The sequence below is a fragment of the Mixophyes fleayi genome, chromosome 4 (genome assembly GCF_038048845.1).
Source record: "Mixophyes fleayi isolate aMixFle1 chromosome 4, aMixFle1.hap1, whole genome shotgun sequence".
In the NCBI taxonomy this organism is placed as follows: Eukaryota; Metazoa; Chordata; class Amphibia; order Anura; family Limnodynastidae; genus Mixophyes; species Mixophyes fleayi.
The window spans coordinates 19,917,652-19,935,391 of record NC_134405.1 but is presented as its reverse complement, the minus strand read 5'-3'; the positions used below and the strand labels follow the sequence as shown (position 1 = coordinate 19,935,391).

Sequence of the window (17,740 nt, the reverse complement as noted above, 5' to 3'; positions counted from 1 at the left end):
CGCCATCTGTGGCATGATGACACAGTTCAGAAATTGTGTCCTATGTCCATGTATTGATGGCTACGGAGGTGGCCGTTTTCATGGAGACCAAGATTTAATCATAGACTGACAGGTAAGACAACATGACATCAGTAATGGAGACAGAAATGTAAAAGACACTTCAGTCTTTAGAGATTCATTAGCTGCTTTTGTTTAACGCATAGTTGCCTACTCTCCCGGAATGTCCGGGAGACTCCTGCATTTCTGGGAGACCTCCCGGGAAAGCAGGGCAACCTCCCGGTTATCGCCCAGGCCATAGATAAGTGGTGGAGTGGGGCATAATGACGCAAATATTGCGTCATCTTAGCCCTGCCCCCTGCTGTAATTGGTCAAAAATGTGACAATCCCCCTAGATATCCCTGAAGCCAACGAGGAAAAGTTGGCAAGTATGACATTAGATTGTAAAGTTTCATATATCTGTAAGTGAATATGTGTGAAAGGTCACAGGGACTTGTTTTTAGACAAGTTATAATACATGTAAATACTGCCCTAGTATAGCTTACAAACTCATTGTTCAATAAATATAACTAAATAAATACTGCCATTTTAATTTTGACCTTATTTCACATCTTTTGGAGAACGTTTATTGGTTTTGGCTCGGTTCCACAAACCAGCAAACAGAGACCAAGGTGCAGAATCCCCTTGTTCGATCATCATAACTGGTGCAGGCTCATTGAAGAACGTTTGGAGGATTCTAAGAGAATGCAAATCCCCCCTCCCCGCCACAAATGCAAATAAAATAGTGTTTTTAGACATGACCCCTCTCCAATAAAATTATACATGTACAACTAGGATTAGTTCACAAGTGTTCTAGAAAGGAGGTTCCGGATAATTGGGATCGGATATGAAGTTGATCCAGGGTCACTTTGTGGATTTGCTACTCTTTGGACTGTGAGATTGTATTCAGGTCAAGGATTCACAAGAGCTTTTTCTGGGAAGATACATCTTGGCTTCTGAAGAAGACATTGAGCATTGTGACTTCTAGAGTTCTGTGTTGGTGGATCTCAGGACAGGTTCTTGATGAGATCTTGGTCTTTTAATTCCTGCAGGGTCTGAGCGTGAAGACGTGTGAGGTCTGCCAGCTCCTCCCAGACTATAATCAGGGAAAGAGAGAACGTGTCATGGAAGGAGGTTAATCAGAGAGAACACGGGTAGAGGGAAACACGGTGGAGAAGCGAGTACATATCTAACAACGATAGAAAGAAAAATAAAGAGGGAATGGAAATATGGAGGCAGGTAGAGACAAACACAAAGAATAGGCACAACTAGAGGTACATGTAAGAGCCTACCATAGGTGTATAACGGTGTCCCTCTAGCCTCTCGTAGCAGTAAGCAGTGGAAGAAGTTGACCAAAGCCCCCGATGAGAGGGACCTCTCTGAGAGAGGCAGAGACTTCAGATAGGCAAAGTCCACAGCGAGAGGGTTCCGAGGCGGTGGAAAGACGCAGATACTGACTATGTCCCATACAATGTGCCATACACCGATATCTGGGGGGAAACCATAATATTTGATACAGTATTAATTGTTAAATAAGAATATTGTGTGTCAGAACCAAGTCTTTTTATATTGTATTTACGGATATTCACACTATAGATATTGGATTTTTAATTTTTATTAATAACATTTTAAGTAGCTCAGTCCCGACTCCAAGGATATTGGCCTCTCCATATGAATCGATGACCCTACTATTGACCTCTGATGGGGACATTCTGGGAGAATTCCCAGAAGTTAACGGGATTGAGGCCTCAATGACACTATTCACCGCCTTTCTTGTCATTTTGGCACGGCCCTGCGGCACAATAACCATTGCAGCTTTTCTCCACAGGGGATGGGACCAAACTGATGTGATTCGTGGTGCCACCCCCGCCCCCCCCCCCCCCCCACCTCCCTGCACTTGCCAAGAGTGGAGAGTCATAAAGTTGCAAAAATATGGTTATAAACCCTAAAAATTCATAAACAATCCACAAGTAATAAAATGATCAAAGATATAAAAGGGTGTGTGTGAGGGGATCTGAGGTGTCGGAAGTTTCACCTACTAATACATTAGTAGGTGAAATAGATACACCAAGATACATGTGAACTATCAAAAGTGTGTCTGCTGCATATTTATGGATTGATGGAGCTGAAGGTGCTAGATTACTGTCATATAAATAGAACAAGTCTTGTGGAATCAGGGGTCTCGGGTTGCTTGAATGCAGGCTCAGTGTCCTGTATCGTTGTTGTTAGTCTTTCCATAGTAGCCAAGAAACAGAGGTGACCCCCTACCTCTGGAATCATGGGAGGTTCTCCCTTCTACCTCCTAGAATCTCGTGAAAATTAAGGATATTCATCAGTGATGTTATTTAGGTAGATCGAGGGGAAGGAAGGGGAATGTCACTAAGTGACATTTTGCCCAGTCCACGCGTTGGGAGGAATGTCACTTAGGTGGAACATTTCTTTCCTTAGAGGTGAGGTCAGGACAATTCCACCAAACATGAAGATATGTCTCCTCATGGCCACATTGATGACAGCAAGCTGAAGACTATATACCACCGCATCCTCTTTTATCGTAATACACAAGGACGTTTTGGTTAAAGACTCAGTTGCCCATTGAGCAGCTTCTGATTGATGCACATGGGGATTGAGATGGTAATTGATTCCCATATAGTGTGTGTGTGTTGCCTGTTCCCAGTAGCTTGAGGAAGAGGTACAATCTGACCTTCATGGACTATGTCACCCGGTAATTTGAACCTGTGGCTCTTGGCCTTGGTCATTTCGAAAAAGGTAGTGGAGTCCTTGTTAGGTTTGTTCCGCAAAGTAGGGTTCTCCAGTGTGATCCTGACTGACCAGGGAACGCAGTGCATGAGCGGCCTGGTCCAATGTCACTGGGTAAAGTGCAAATTGAGGCAGCTCCATACAGACCCCTACCAACCACAAACGGACTATGCAAATGGTTCAATGATGCTCCGAAGCAGAAGCTATGGCCATTTGTAACTTCGGAGGTCGGTAACAGGGAGCACTATCTGCCATGCCTTCTGTTTGCTTATCAGGAGGTCCAGCAGAATTCTTCCAGTTTCTTGGACAGTCCAGGGAACCCTCATCTCATTTGGGAGGAGTGCCTGGCTACACAGTAGGCCTCTGTTTTAGAGTATGTAGAGCAGTTAAGAGACCACTTGGAGGGGCTTGTGCAGTTTTACCCCGAAAAACTGCAAACCAAGCAGAAGACATGGTATGTCCGGAACACAGCAGATAGAATTTTTCAATTTAGGGTAGAAGGTGATGTTGCTGATGCTCACACGTCATAACATAGCCCACCAATAAAGTGAATGAAAGTTAAAGGAAAATGACCAGGCTGATCCTCATGTACAGAGAAAAGAATCAGCCTGCATAGGCTAAATGGGCAAGGGGCTTTACCATGCCATACACCATGGTGAAAATCTAGGCACACTAGCAGGAATCAAGGCACACGGTGGGACCAAAACTGAATTTTTGGCGCGCTTTGTTCATTTTGTGCTTTGTAAATGCCCTCAGTGTGCACAGAAGTGAGGAATACTCAGTGGCAGGCCACCCATATCTCATGTCACAGGGAGCATCCACAGACATCCTCCCCTAGAACAATCCAGGAAGTATGAGGTCAGAGGGGCTCTAAGTCCCTTTTATACAGCTATAGACATGTGACATTTGCCGATGCTTTATGTTTCATGCAATGTGATTGGTCGGAGTCTCCACCAGGTAGCATAAACTATTCATCAAATTTTTGGGGAGAATGTTGATGTTGAATTGCAAATTGCATAAATTTGGCCAAATTTCATAACCGGTTCAACCTAATTGTCCATCTCTTCTCCTAATGCATTATGGGGAAATGTCTGTAGCTTACTAAACAATTTGCAGACACGTGTGTTAAGAGCTAATTCAGCCTTTTCCTGTTCTTTGTGGCAGAAATGAGGCCGAAAATGCAATCTGAAATAAGTAACAATGACTCTGACATGACTGCCGTGTGCTCATATCTGTTATAAAACCACAACACAGTTACATCCCTTTCTCAGGAAATCTGGTACAGTTGTGCAATAAATGCCAATGATTAAACAAAACCATCTTTGCATACCGAATTTTAAGTAGTGCTGGAGAAAAGGATAACATTTCTATTTATATACTGTTGGGGGGCTGGTGTGGGATAATCTATTGTATTTTTGCTCGTTTTATTACCTCATGGTGAACATGACATTTACTAGCGTAGAACAGTGACATTCACGTGTAGAACGTCTCAGTGCAACTTACCCTTAGTGTCCCACTCGGAGTAAGATGGCAGTTTCAGAGGAGAGTCTTTGTCGCTGAGTTCCGTGCCAGTAAAACGCTGATGATTGGACCTCACCCAAACGTATGGACGACCATACTTAGCGTAGGCGGCCAGTAGAAAAAGAGTGCAGTGCGTTTCCTAAAACAAGTTAAAGAGTGGAGATGGAGAGTGGCGGGAGAAGAAGAAGGTTGAGATGTACAAAGAAAGACTATATTGGGTAGCATATGGGAAAGGGGATCTAAGTATAGAGTGGGGTCAATAGGAAGGAGAAGGACAAGACTTGGTTTCAGGCACAGAAGAAATATGGCTAGGATTACCGTGCAGGGAAAGAAGAACAATATTGAAATTAAATTTCAGATTCTAGAAAGACAACTGAATTTGATGTGCAACAGAAGAAGACATTTTGGATGGTATAGCACCTAAAGAAGAAGATAGAAATATGATTAGTAAGGAGAAGGAGAAAAGAATAGGGATTGTGGTGCAGGCAAAAATAAGTATAGGAAACAGAACATGGTGATAATGATTGTAGTGCAAAAGAAGAAAAAGGTGAGGACTGTTGTGTAGCAGAATATGATGTCTGAGGAGAATTGCGGTGGAGGAGAATGTACGACGAGGATTGCGGTGGTGGAGAATGTACGATGAGGATTGCGGTGGAGGACAATGTACGACAAGTATTGCGGTGGAGGAGAAGGTACGACTAAGATTGCGGTTGTGGAGAATGTACGACGAGGATTGCGGTGGAGGGGAATGTACAACGAGCATTGCGGTGGAGGACAATGTACGACAAGTATTGCGGTGGAGGAGAAGGTACGATGAGGATCACGGTGGAGGAGAATGTACGACGAGGAACGCGGTGGAGGAGAATGTACGACGAGGATAGTGGTGGTGGAGAATGTACGATAAGGATTGCGGTGGAGGAGAATGTACGACGAGGATAGTGGTGGTGGAGAATGTAAGATAAGGATTGCGGTGGAGGAGAAGGTACGACGAGGATCGCGGTGGTGGAGGAGAAGGTACGACGAGGATCACGGTGGAGGAGAATGTACGATGAGGATCGCGGTGGAGGAGAATGTACGACGAGGATAGTGGTGGTGGAGAATGTAAGATAAGGATTGCGGTGGAGGAGAAGGTACGACGAGGATCGCGGTGGTGGAGAAGGTACGACGAGGATCACGGTGGAGGAGAATGTACGACGGGGATCACGGTGGAGGAGAATGTACGACGAGGATTGCTGTGGAGGAGAAGGTACAACGACGATTGCGGTGGAGGTGAATGTACGACAAGAATTGTGGTGGTGGAGAATGTACGACGAGGATTGCGGTGGTGGAGAATATACGACAAGGATTGCGGTGGAGGAGAATGTACAATGAGGAATGTAGTGGAGGAGAATGTACGATGAGGATTGTATTGGAGGAGAATGTACGATGAGGGTAGTGGTGGTGGAGAATGTACGATAAGGATTGTGGTGCGGGAGAATGTATGATGAGGATTGTGGTGCAGGAGAATGTATGATGAGTATAGCGGTGGAGGAGAATGTATGATGAGGATTATAAAGCGGGAGAATGTATGATGAGGATTATAAAGTGGGAGAATGTATGACGAGGATTGTGATGCGGGAGATTGTATGATGAGGATTATAAAGTGGGAGAATGTATGACGAGGATTGTGGTGGAGAATGTACGTTGAGGATTGTGGTGCGGGAGAATATATGATGAGTATAGCGGTGTAGGAGAATGTATGATGAGGATTATAAAGCGGGAGAATGTATGATGAGGATAGTGGTGGAGGAGAATGTACGTTGAGGATTGTGGTGCGGGAGAATATATGATGAGTATAGCGGTGGAGAAGAATGTATGATGAGGATTATAAAGCGGGAGAATGTATGAAGAGGATTGTGGTGGAGAATGTATGATGAGGATAGTGGTGGAGGAGAATGTATGATGAGGATAGTGGTGGAGAATGTGCGATGAGGATTGTGGTGGTGGAGAATGTACGATGATCATAGTGGTGGAGGAGGATAATGTATGATGAGGATTATAAAGCGGGAGAATGTATGAAGAGGATTGTGGTGGAGAATGTATGATGAGGATAGTGGTGGAGGAGAATGTATGATGAGGATTATAAAGCGGGAGAATGTATGAAGAGGATTGTGGTGGAGAATGTATGATGAGGATTGTGGTGGAGAATGTATGTTGAGGATTGTGGTGCAGGAGAATGTATGATGAGGATAGTGGTGGAGGAGAATGTATGATGAGGATTATAAAGCGGGAGAATGTATGATGAGGATAGTGGTGGAGGAGAATGTACGATGAGGATTGTGGTGGAGAATGTATGTTGAGGATTGTGGTGCGGGAGAATATATGATGAGTATAGTGGTGGAGGAGAATGTATGATGAGGATTATAAAGCGGGAGAATGTATGAAGAGGATTGTGGTGGAGAATGTATGATGAGGATAGTGGTGAAGGAGAATGTACGATGAGGATTGTGGTGGAGAATGTATGTTGAGGATTGTGGTGCGGGAGAATATATGATGAGTATAGTGGTGGAGGAGAATGTATGATGAGGATTATAAAGTGGGAGAATGTATGACGAGGATTGTGGTGGAGAATGTACGTTGAGGATTGTGGTGCGGGAGAATATATGATGAGTATAGCGGTGTAGGAGAATGTATGATGAGGATTATAAAGCGGGAGAATGTATGATGAGGATAGTGGTGGAGGAGAATGTACATTGAGGATTGTGGTGCGGGAGAATATATGATGAGTATAGCGGTGGAGAAGAATGTATGATGAGGATTATAAAGCGGGAGAATGTATGAAGAGGATTGTGGTGGAGAATGTATGATGAGGATAGTGGTGAAGGAGAATGTATGATGAGGATTGTGGTGGAGAATGTGCGATGAGGATTGTGGTGGTGGAGAATGTACGATGATCATAGTGGTGGAGGAGGATAATGTATGATGAGGATTATAAAGTGGGAGAATGTATGAAGAGGATTGTGGTGGAGAATGTATGATGAGGATAGTGGTGGAGGAGAATGTATGATGAGGATAGTGGTGGAGGAGAATGTATGATGAGCATAGTGGTGGAGGAGAATGTACGATGAGCATAGTGGTGGAGGAGAATGTATGATGAGGATAGTGGTGGAGGAGAATGTATGATGAGGATAGTGGTGGAGGAGAATGTATGATGAGGATTGTGGTGGAGAATGTGCGATGAGGATTGTGGTGGTGGAGAATGTACGATGATCATAGTGGTGGAGGAGGATAATGTATGATGAGGATTATAAAGCGGGAGAATGTATGAAGAGGATTGTGGTGGAGAATGTATGATGAGGATAGTGGTGAAGGAGAATGTATGATGAGGATAGTGGTGGAGGAGAATGTATGATGAGGATTGTGGTGGAGAATGTGCGATGAGGATTGTGGTGGTGGAGAATGTACGATGATCATAGTGGTGGAGGAGGATAATGTATGATGAGGATTATAAAGCGGGAGAATGTATGAAGAGGATTGTGGTGGAGAATGTATGATGAGGATAGTGGTGGAGGAGAATGTATGATGAGGATTGTGGTGGAGAATGTGCGATGAGGATTGTGGTGGTGGAGAATGTACGATGATCATAGTGGTGGAGGAGGATAATGTATGATGAGGATTATAAAGTGGGAGAATGTATGAAGAGGATTGTGGTGGAGAATGTATGATGAGGATAGTGGTGGAGGAGAATGTATGATGAGGATAGTGGTGGAGGAGAATGTATGATGAGGATTGTGGTGGAGAATGTGCGATGAGGATTGTGGTGGTGGAGAATGTACGATGAGCATAGTGGTGGAGGAGAATGTATGATGAGGATAGTGGTGGAGGAGAATGTATGATGAGGATTGTGGTGGAGAAGAATGTATGATGAGGATTGTGGTGGAGAATGTACGATGAGCATAGTGGTGGAGGAGGAGAATGTATGATGAGGATTTATGTACAGGAGAAAAGATGATTAGGGTTGAGGTGCCGAGTACAAAGAAGACAAGATACAAGGGTGTTGGTTGAAGTAGAGAACTGTTGACATCTGGCTGGGAGAGTAGGATTAGTATTGGTTTGCGCATTGGGACAGCATGAAAGCGGAGATGGTTTACATGCGGATATACAGATAATAATGGATAAAGTGATGATTTATGATTGAGAATTCAGTATGTATGGTGAATCTTACTGGGATAGCAATTTCTCTATCACAAGGAGAGGCTGGAGGTAGCACGGCAGATGTTCTGGTGAAAGAGGAGAAACATCAAGTCATAGTCAGTACTAACGCTAGGTTCGAGCATGGTGCTTTAGGTAATAAAAGTCCATATAGATACCGAGGTGTGGACTGGTCACTGCTGTATGTTGGAAGGTGACAACTGGTGTCACTGCTGAGAGATACTGGAGAGCGTAATTGTGGACAGCTCTATAAGACAGAGAGGGCATAAGAAGCTGGAGGAGTTATGTATCATGCTGGTCATTATAAGACACCTGTACTCACCAGATCATCATTCACCACAGTCAGTAGAATCTCCTCTCTCCCCCTCAGCCAGGGCTGGAAGTATCGGAACCCCTAGACAAGACACATCATCAGTGTAAATGTGTAATATCAATGTTGTCACATCACTAGCATTTGTAGAAAGAGCGTCCATGAAATTGACGTGGCTCGATTATCCCCCGGTGAATGCCAACGTTCATTTCTCCTGTTCACTGAGAGGACTAAATGTACTGAAAGGGAAATTATAATCTATCCATAATATATATTGAAACCCTCAGTCATCTGCAGATTTATTACAATGAACATAAGCAGCTATACTGATTGCTCCTATGTCCCTCGATCTTTCCCCACTACCTCATGTCCATCCCTGGGTACGGCTCTAGACTGGTCATGTTCATGATGCTATATTACATGATGGGTGATATTTCAGTTTTGGGATGAAATATTAGAGGTCTGAATTCCAATAGGAAACATAGCTTAGTTTTTAAGGTCCATCAACATCTGAAGACCCTTTACAGAAGACTCACCTGATGGGCTCCAAGGTAGTCTAGATATCAGTCTCTTACCATGCAGTATATCCATAGTATGTGGGGGAAATATTGAATTTAATCTCTAAGAACGGGTTGTCATGTGACCACAGCCCCTTTACATGCAACTTAATTAAGATGGGAGGGATTTTAACAGAGTCTTTGACCCAGAACCAAATCCCAGTGGACCTTTCCCCTCAGTACAGTATGGAGATGAAAGAATCCCTAGGTCCATATATTTTTTCACCATCCTTCCAAACATTGCCTAGAATATATGAGGTATTTTTTTCCCTCTGCCTATTTTCCTCCGGTTACCTCTGTGGAGTATCTTCTGGGGGTTTGTCGGATTACTCTACTCTGATAGCCCAATTTTCCTTCCCACCTCAAGAGGGTTAGCCTCTTGGAGACTTAGCCCGTTGTGGTCATCTGTACAAGATGCTCATGCCTAAATTTGACGAGGTGGCTATCAGTAGCTGGCAGACCTACACAGGCTCCTCCAACACTTAATTTGTATTTTCATTTGAGCTGTACTTATGATAATGTGGGTTATATAGACAATGTTTCTATTGATTCGTAGATGCTTTCTATTGAGTTTAATGGCCATATCTTTGGGCATTAGTTTGACTTTGGGCCTAAATGTATTAGTAACAACGAGCTTAATACCTTGGTTTAATTGCTCCTGTTTTGGTGTATCCTCATCCCCGTTACCCAAAGCACTAGTTAGGGATTGCCCCCTTTCCCCTTCTTGCCCAGGCTCGATCATTGGTCAATCTCCGAATGGGTCCTCCAGAGGAATGTTTTGGGGGTTTTTTTACTACTACTTTTGGTATACGATGCCCTGTTGTACTTGAGAGGACTGATGAGATCTCCCTTTCAAGATCCTGGAGCTTTATGTTGACTTTTCTTGGCTGAGGATAAACTGGGCTAAATCTGTGGTCCTACGTCTCGATCCCGGTTTGGTGACATCATTTCCCAATTCTTCGTTGTAGAAGGTTTTTCAATTTTTGCGAGTGACAACTGAGTGTGGAATTTCCTGAATCCATCTGCTTATTTGCTTCTACATTCTAATGTTTATTACCTATTGCTCTATAGTGTGCTGGTATTTGTATACTGATTTGTGATACCATATGCTATATTGTAATAACCAGCATGCAATTCTACAGGAGTATAGAGCAGCAGAGTATGCCACACTGAGTCTAGATGGGATCCGTTCTTTGTGTACAGAGAATGCATTGTTTTATATCCCCTCCTCCATACCAGAGCACTGTGATAAAGACATTACAGTGTGTTATATTGTAATACTGAGTATTATTGAAGATGAACTTCTGCTTTAGTCTAGGTCAGTGATTACAGATCGGGAACGGACAGATAATAAATCTGTTATCACAGGTATAGGAGCGAGAGAGGTGTAATCTCACCTGTAATGATCCCAGGAGAGCCAGGTCAGAGAGGAACTGATGTAATCTCTGCGTTTCCTCATCCTACAGGGAAACAAAACATACCGTATTTCTCAGTTTTATACCTATATATTATAATGCTGACATTTCACAGGAGACGCACTTTGCAAATAAAACGCAGGAAGAGTGAACATTTTTAATAATAATTATTTTAAGTGTCACCTGAGTTAGCAACCCACCGACTGAGACTGTGGGTCTAAAATAGTGCCCAAATGTGCTGTAACTCATCGCAACCAATGAGATGTTTGCTTTCATTTTCTAAACTGTTGTAGGGAGATGGAAGCTAGAATACGATTGGTTAACATTAGGTCACAGCACATAGCGCCAGTTCATTAAATAGACCCATTAGGTGTTGGGCCTCAGCTGAATGGACAAACCATGGTCACCACCAACCACCTCGCCAGGCTTAGAGGATTCCACAGTGAGAGGTGGTGAGTATCAGTTCAGTGGTGGGTTCCTGCTGGAAGAGAATCGCTGTTTAACTAGTTAGAGGGTGGATGCAATGGGTAAACATGTTTAGGGGTAAATTGACCTTCTCTTTTAACATTATTACATATATACCTTTGTCTGGATGTGTCTGCTCTTGTATTATTTTATTTAACCTCTCATACCCCCAGATTGCAGCATTATTATTGCAGTCCATGAAGAGATTGTGTAATCTATGTACCATGAACATTGATTTAAAAAAAAATTCGTTAGCGATTCAATTTATCACCAGCTCAGCAGATAGTAGCTTATGGGGCAGCACCGTGGCCTAGTGGTTAGCACTTCTGCCTCACAGCACTGGGGTCATGAGTTTGATTCCCAACCATGGCCTTATCTGTGAGGTGTTTGTATGTTCTCCCCGTGTTTGCGTGGATTTCCTCCGGGTGCTCCGGTTTCCTCCCACACTCCAAAAACATACTAGTAGGTTAATTGACTGCTATCTAAATTGACTCTATTTTGTGTGTATGTATGTTAGGTAATATAGACTGTAAGCTCCAATGGGGCAGGGACTGATGTGAATGAGTTCTCTATACAGCGCTGCAGAATTAGTGGTGCTATATAAATAACTGATGATGACATACTGCCCCAGGGCTGTAAGGGTTAGCTTAGCGCTCTACCGGGCCAGTCTTTGCCGATGTGGGTATTCACAAACTGGCGCAATATGAATGGACAGTCAATATTTCAGCTCCACTCGTGGCGAGGGGAAATATAATATACAATAAAAAAATAATAATAAATGAAAGCATTTTCTTTAAAGCTTTTAATTGGTGTGATGGCAATAACAAGAGGTACTGCAGCGGTAAAAGTACCTGCCACAATACTCGTCAGACCGGCCTCTCGCTGCCAAGGGCGAGAAGAGGGAAAATAAAACAGAAGCATTTCACCAGCAATACCACATTCCACCCTTTGATAAATCTGACCTGTAACCAGCGACTAGACTCTCTTCACCGACCACAACATACTAAAGAGAAGGAACATGTCAATAAGCCGGTACAATGTATTTAGTCACACACAGGTTGCCGTGTTGGGGACGAGATTTACACTTACTCTGCTGCTCCTCATGACGATGGTCCTGTCAGTGGGAGCAGGTGGTCAGAACGGATGTCCCCAAATAATCTTCCCCTGGCTCCTCCATCCATCTATTCATGTCCTCCTGTCTCTAATCCTCAGCTCTCTCCTCCCCTTGTTCTCTGCATCACTCTCCTCTGCTGCTGTGTCCTCCTCTCCCCCCACCTTCTGCAACACAATGCTACACAGCTCTGCAGCGAACAACATGCACAGCTGGAGCAGACTACAGTGCAGCCCTGGGCTCACCAGATAGATAGTACAAAATGGGTATAGTCAGCCCATCTACATGACATCTTAATACTAGAGATAACATCCAAATGAACAGAATAAAATCAAAAAGTGACAAAGGAATCAAGAGGGGGAATGTCAGAACTGGAATAGTTTAAGGCAGGGTTGTCCAACCCACGGCCCGCGGGCCGCATGCGGCCCAGCCCGTCTGTAAATGTAGCCCAGCAGTTGTGACAAGGGGGCAGCGCTGTTAATGAAAAAAATATCCTGCAAAAAAAGAAAAAGAAAATACTTATCTTGTGGTCACGTCAGCTGGCGCTCCGGCTCCCTCCCTGGTCTCCTCCTCCGTGCGGTGCTCGCAGTGAATGTCGGGGGTGACGTCATCACACCCGACATCCATTGCATAGCGCAGCACAGAGGAGTCACCCACTGTTACCCTCATCAGAGGCTGCTCCATGAGCCATTTTTCCCGCCACCCTATCTTTAAATCTCTGTAGATTTCTATTAGTCCTCCTGATGCTCCTATATCGGTGACCATTTCAAACTGGTCAATAAAAAAAAATGATTCATGGGTGCAGAAAGAGAGGAAAAAAAAGTTTTTGGCATTTAATTCCCGAACCCCACTAAGGGACAGATGCAGGTAAGTTAAATTGCAGCTGGTAATGGGACTACTGCTTTAATCATGATTCTGCAACAGGTTTCCTAACTCTTACTAACTTCAATTCCAAGTAAGTTAAATATGTTAACTATGTTTTCTATGTGTTTTTGGATGATCAGCTATCGTCAGTGTATTTTATGTGCGGCCCAAATCAACTTGTCGTCTTCCAATGTGGCCCAGGGAAGCTAAAAGGTTGGACACCCCTGGTTTAAGGTTTGTTTTTTTCGTGGTTGGGGGGAGCCCCGGATCAGGGGAAAAGTGTATAGTGAAAATGGAAAGAGGGGAAGAGGACTCCATATATGAAGCTCAGTAGAAGAATCACAGCCAACAGCGAGCAGTGATTACATGAAGGATAGAGGGGAAACTATACAGCCAGGGCCGGACTGGCAAATGGCAGAAGGGCCGATGGCCAGATGGGCCGGTCCGCATGTCCGCCGAGCAGCAGCACTCTGCGTGCTGCTCGGCGGACGAAGAATCAGTGACAGCCGCCTACGTGAGCAATCACATGGGACGGCACCTGTCACGTGGTGCCGTCCCATGCGAGTGCTCGCATAGGCGGCTGTCACTGATTCTTCGTCCGCCGAGCAGCACGCAGAGTGCTGCTGCTGCTGGATGTAAAAAGGTAAGTATCTGTGTGTGTAAGTAATAGTGTGGCTAACAAACAGGGGGGCTAGCAAACAGTGGGGCAAACAAACAGTGGGGCAAACAAACAGTGGGGCAAACTGGGGCTAACAAACAGTGGGGCAAACAAACAGTGGGGCTAGCAAACAGTGGGGATAACAGTGTGGCTGTGGGGCTAATAGTGTGTGTGGCCCCATTTTGCTATAGTGTGCATATGTGTGTTTGGCCATGTTTATATAGTGAGTGTGTGTGTGCGCACAGTATTTTACTATAATATGTGAGGGAAGGGAGGATCTTAATATAGTGTGGGAGGTAGGCTATTTAATGGTGGAGTGTAGGTGGGGGGCTAATTATTTAAGGTGAGGTGAAAGAACCTTTAATTTAATGCTGGGGTGGTTTAGGGCTATCAATTGAATATGGGGCTGATTTAGGGGAGAAGGGCTATTTATTAAACGTGAATATGAATTGTTGTCAGGTATGGTTGTGGGAAATGGCTATATTTATTAAACTTTAATGCTATTTAATTTATTGCTGGGACTGTTTGGAGGGAGGGAAATATTTTTTGAGTAAATAGGTATACTGTTAATTTAATGTTGGGGCTGGTTGGAGGGAAATAGGTCTACTTATTAAATGTGAATATTATTATTGCGGGGACTGGAGGGAGGCCTAATTATAAAACGTGAGTGCTATTGTTTTAACACCGGGGCTGGTTGGAGTTTTCTAAATCTCATGTACCCCATTTTTTTCAAAATAGGGCATCCAATATTCCAGGATCAAGACAAGAAAGAACTGAGCTAAAGAAACCAGCTGCTACAAGTGGTGAAAGTGAGCAAGACAGGTAGGAGAGAGCAGGACAGTCTGCCAACTGTCCTGAATCTGGTGGGACAGTCCTGAATTTGGGGACTGTCACTTAGTCAGGATTTGGTTTGACTGCAAGGAGAGTTGGGAGGTATGTCCCGCTTCACAACGTACTGCTTGTGAAGGGAAAGCAAGCTGTGTGCTTCTAACAATAGTGTACACAGTATTGCCTGTGTATTTGTCTAAAATGATAACCATGTTACATAATAGGGGCCCTGCTGTCTTAAATACCCCCAGGCCACCTGCGCCTTAATCCAGCTCTGGTTAGGGGAAGGGAACTGATAGCTGCTCTCAGTTCCTGGAGAGGACACAGACTGCAGAGTAAACCGAGGCGCTCTAGGTATCACAAGCTTTGGTAATCTCGTGAGACTAAGAGCTTCCATGCTCACTCTGCAGGAAGTTCCCACCCTTATGGATGTCAGCAGCACCAGAAGCATAGATATGTACAGTGGGCTGCGGATGGCGTGATAAACGTAATGTTTTATTATAATGTATGTATCAATGCCCCATGTTGACCACACCCACAACACGCGGCAGCACAGTTTCTTTCATGCTTGCACTGTGGTGGGCCTGTGTAATTTTAAATGCCAGGTCTGATTTTTAGTCCCAGTCCAGCTCTGTATACAGCCATTTTCTGTAATTTGTGGATTGTGATAAGGGTTAAACAATAGACATTAGACTATAGAGCACACTAAGGCGTTTGTTACTTAAACAGGAACAAACACAAATTCAACATTTCTGTTACAACCTTGCAGATTGTAGCTATTTCTATGACTAAACACTGTAAGGGGGGAGAGATGGTGTTACTGACACTTCCAATACACAAGTCTGAAATCTTGTTTCTGCACTGTGCCTTCTTCATACTTCAGTAGGAACGCCTTCACTCTACCCAACTACTGCCCTCTAGTGGTGCAAAATTATGTGTCCTTGTTGCTCCCCAGAAATCTTGTTCCAGTGGAAATCTCGAGGCACATGCACAAATGGAGGCAAATTCATGCATTATAAAAAAAAAAAAAAAAAAAGAAAAAAAAAGAAATTATACACACATATAATGGGGTTATACAAGTCTGAAATAAGACCTTTAACCATGCTTGCCTACTCTCCCTGAATTTCTGGGAGTCCTCCCAAACCCTGTAAAATGATGAAATTCACAGCATTGAATAGTGGTGGGGCTTAGTTGTGTCATTAAGCCCCAACCCCGCTATTCAATACCTTGAATTTCTGTATTTCATGGTGGGGCTATAGTGACATAATTAGGTCGTCACTGTGGCTCAGTGGTTAGCACTTCTGCCCCACAGCACTGGGGTCATGAGTTCAATTCCCAACCATGACATGTGGTGTTTGTATATTCTCCACTTTTTTGCGTGGGCTTCCTCTGGGTGCTCCAGTTTCCTCCCACACTCCAAAAACATACTATTCGGTTAATTGGCTGTTATCAAAATTGACCCTAGTGTGTGTATTTGTTAGGGAATTTAGACTAAGCCCCAACGGGGCAGTAACTGATGTGAATGAGTTCTCTGTACAGTGCTGCAGAATTAGTGACGCTATATAAATATAGCGTGATGATCATGCCCCCTCCTACTCTGTCACATGATCTGTACTCTAATCTCCCAGAGTACAGATTTAAAAAGTAGGCAAGAAAGCCTTTAGCAAGCTATGGTATACCCTTGTACTTTCACTTTGTGTCTTTTGTTGAATAAAAGGGGCACAGTGTGATAATAGAGCCTGTATGCTAAAGCACAGCAAATCCTCATTCCATTTGCAACAACTGTGTTAAGCTGGCTTTTCAGCTGTTGCTGTAATAAGTTTTATCCCAACCAAAACACAATGTGGAACAGGAAATAAGGGTAGCAGTGTCCAAGATGACCCTAAGGTTTGAAAAGTTGTGTACAGAAGGCACATTAAATATTTTTTTTGAAAAATATTTCTAAATCCAGTATTTTTAATGGAATTTTCAGGGTACATACATAGAAACACATTTTCTCTCATTTGCGGCAGTAAGTGCCATCACTTGTTCTTTCAAAGACATTTAAAAAAAAAAAAAAAAAAAAAAAAAAAAAAAACACACCTCACAAACAAAACCAGACCGCTCTGTAGTTGTTTTGGCCCAGGGGTGCCTTGTAAAGAAGTTATGGAGAGGCTAATGGTGCCGCCAACTGCAAAAGTTAGTACTTGGATGTGGTCTGTAGATGAGGTCTATTCTCCACAGGAAGAGACCCCAGAGGACACTACAGGGAAACTCCAACCTGGGTTGGGAGGATAAAAGTCTAGGGTGATGATCAGCTGACTGGCACCTGCCCACAGACACAAGAACCAAGACAAGCAAATAAGACATCCAAAGTACACTGCTATAGTGCAGAGCTCCACTCAGCACCTCTGCAGGTGAGGAGAGGTTACTACAACAGCAAGATGAGAGACAGGGCCACACACAAATAGTAGCCTAGTGACCTTTCAGGCATTGATCTACATGACCCTTGCACTGTGATCATACCAGGACACCCCTAGCTTGCAAATGTACAGTTACGAGACATGAGTGACACCTGTAGTCACTGGACACATTTGGGCAATACTGTTCTTTAATGGTGACAATCTAGTAGTACATAGAAGATACTGAATTATTGGCCTAAGAGACCAAAATTAGGAGCTCTACAACCATTGATCCTGGATGAAATTAATTTGAATCACTAATTGTCCAAGCCCAAGAGTGATGGCTTCTCCTCCTGTCACCCAATAGATACCAATCCTAGCTAAATTTCCCTTTACACGTTTTAGGGCTCAACTCTGAGAGGTAGCAGCCACCAAGTTGTATGATCACTAGAAAGGGGATTGATAAGTGTAATCTGGTCTTTGCATACATGGTCAAAATCCATTGTGCTGTAGAAAAGCCTAAAAGCTTCCTGAGTTTTATAAAACAATGTTAATTATGGAACTATATATAGTTTCTATGAAGTATTGGTAAATCCACTCGCAGAGGCCAGGCGGAAGCCACTCTTTTACCTTCCCACTCAATGAC

The 17,740-nt window shown here is 43.7% G+C and overlaps 2 protein-coding genes across 3 annotated transcripts in view; one reads left to right on the top strand and one right to left on the bottom strand.

Annotated features, from left to right (window-relative positions):
* The window catches only part of RANGRF (RAN guanine nucleotide release factor), a 105,828-nt gene that overhangs the window by 70,183 nt on the left and 17,905 nt on the right, over positions 1-17,740 (top strand). The gene's annotated exons all lie outside the window — the stretch shown is intronic.
* Positions 572-12,533, bottom strand: LOC142151097 (uncharacterized). Its single transcript, XM_075206412.1, has 8 exons — positions 12,342-12,533; positions 10,770-10,832; positions 8,828-8,899; positions 8,664-8,752; positions 8,519-8,573; positions 4,297-4,453; positions 1,329-1,526; positions 572-1,132 (listed from the first exon to the last, which is right to left on the bottom strand). Exons 1-8 carry the CDS (start codon positions 12,354-12,356, stop codon positions 1,044-1,046), a joined length of 738 nt encoding a protein of 245 aa, XP_075062513.1. The 5' UTR covers positions 12,357-12,533; the 3' UTR covers positions 572-1,043.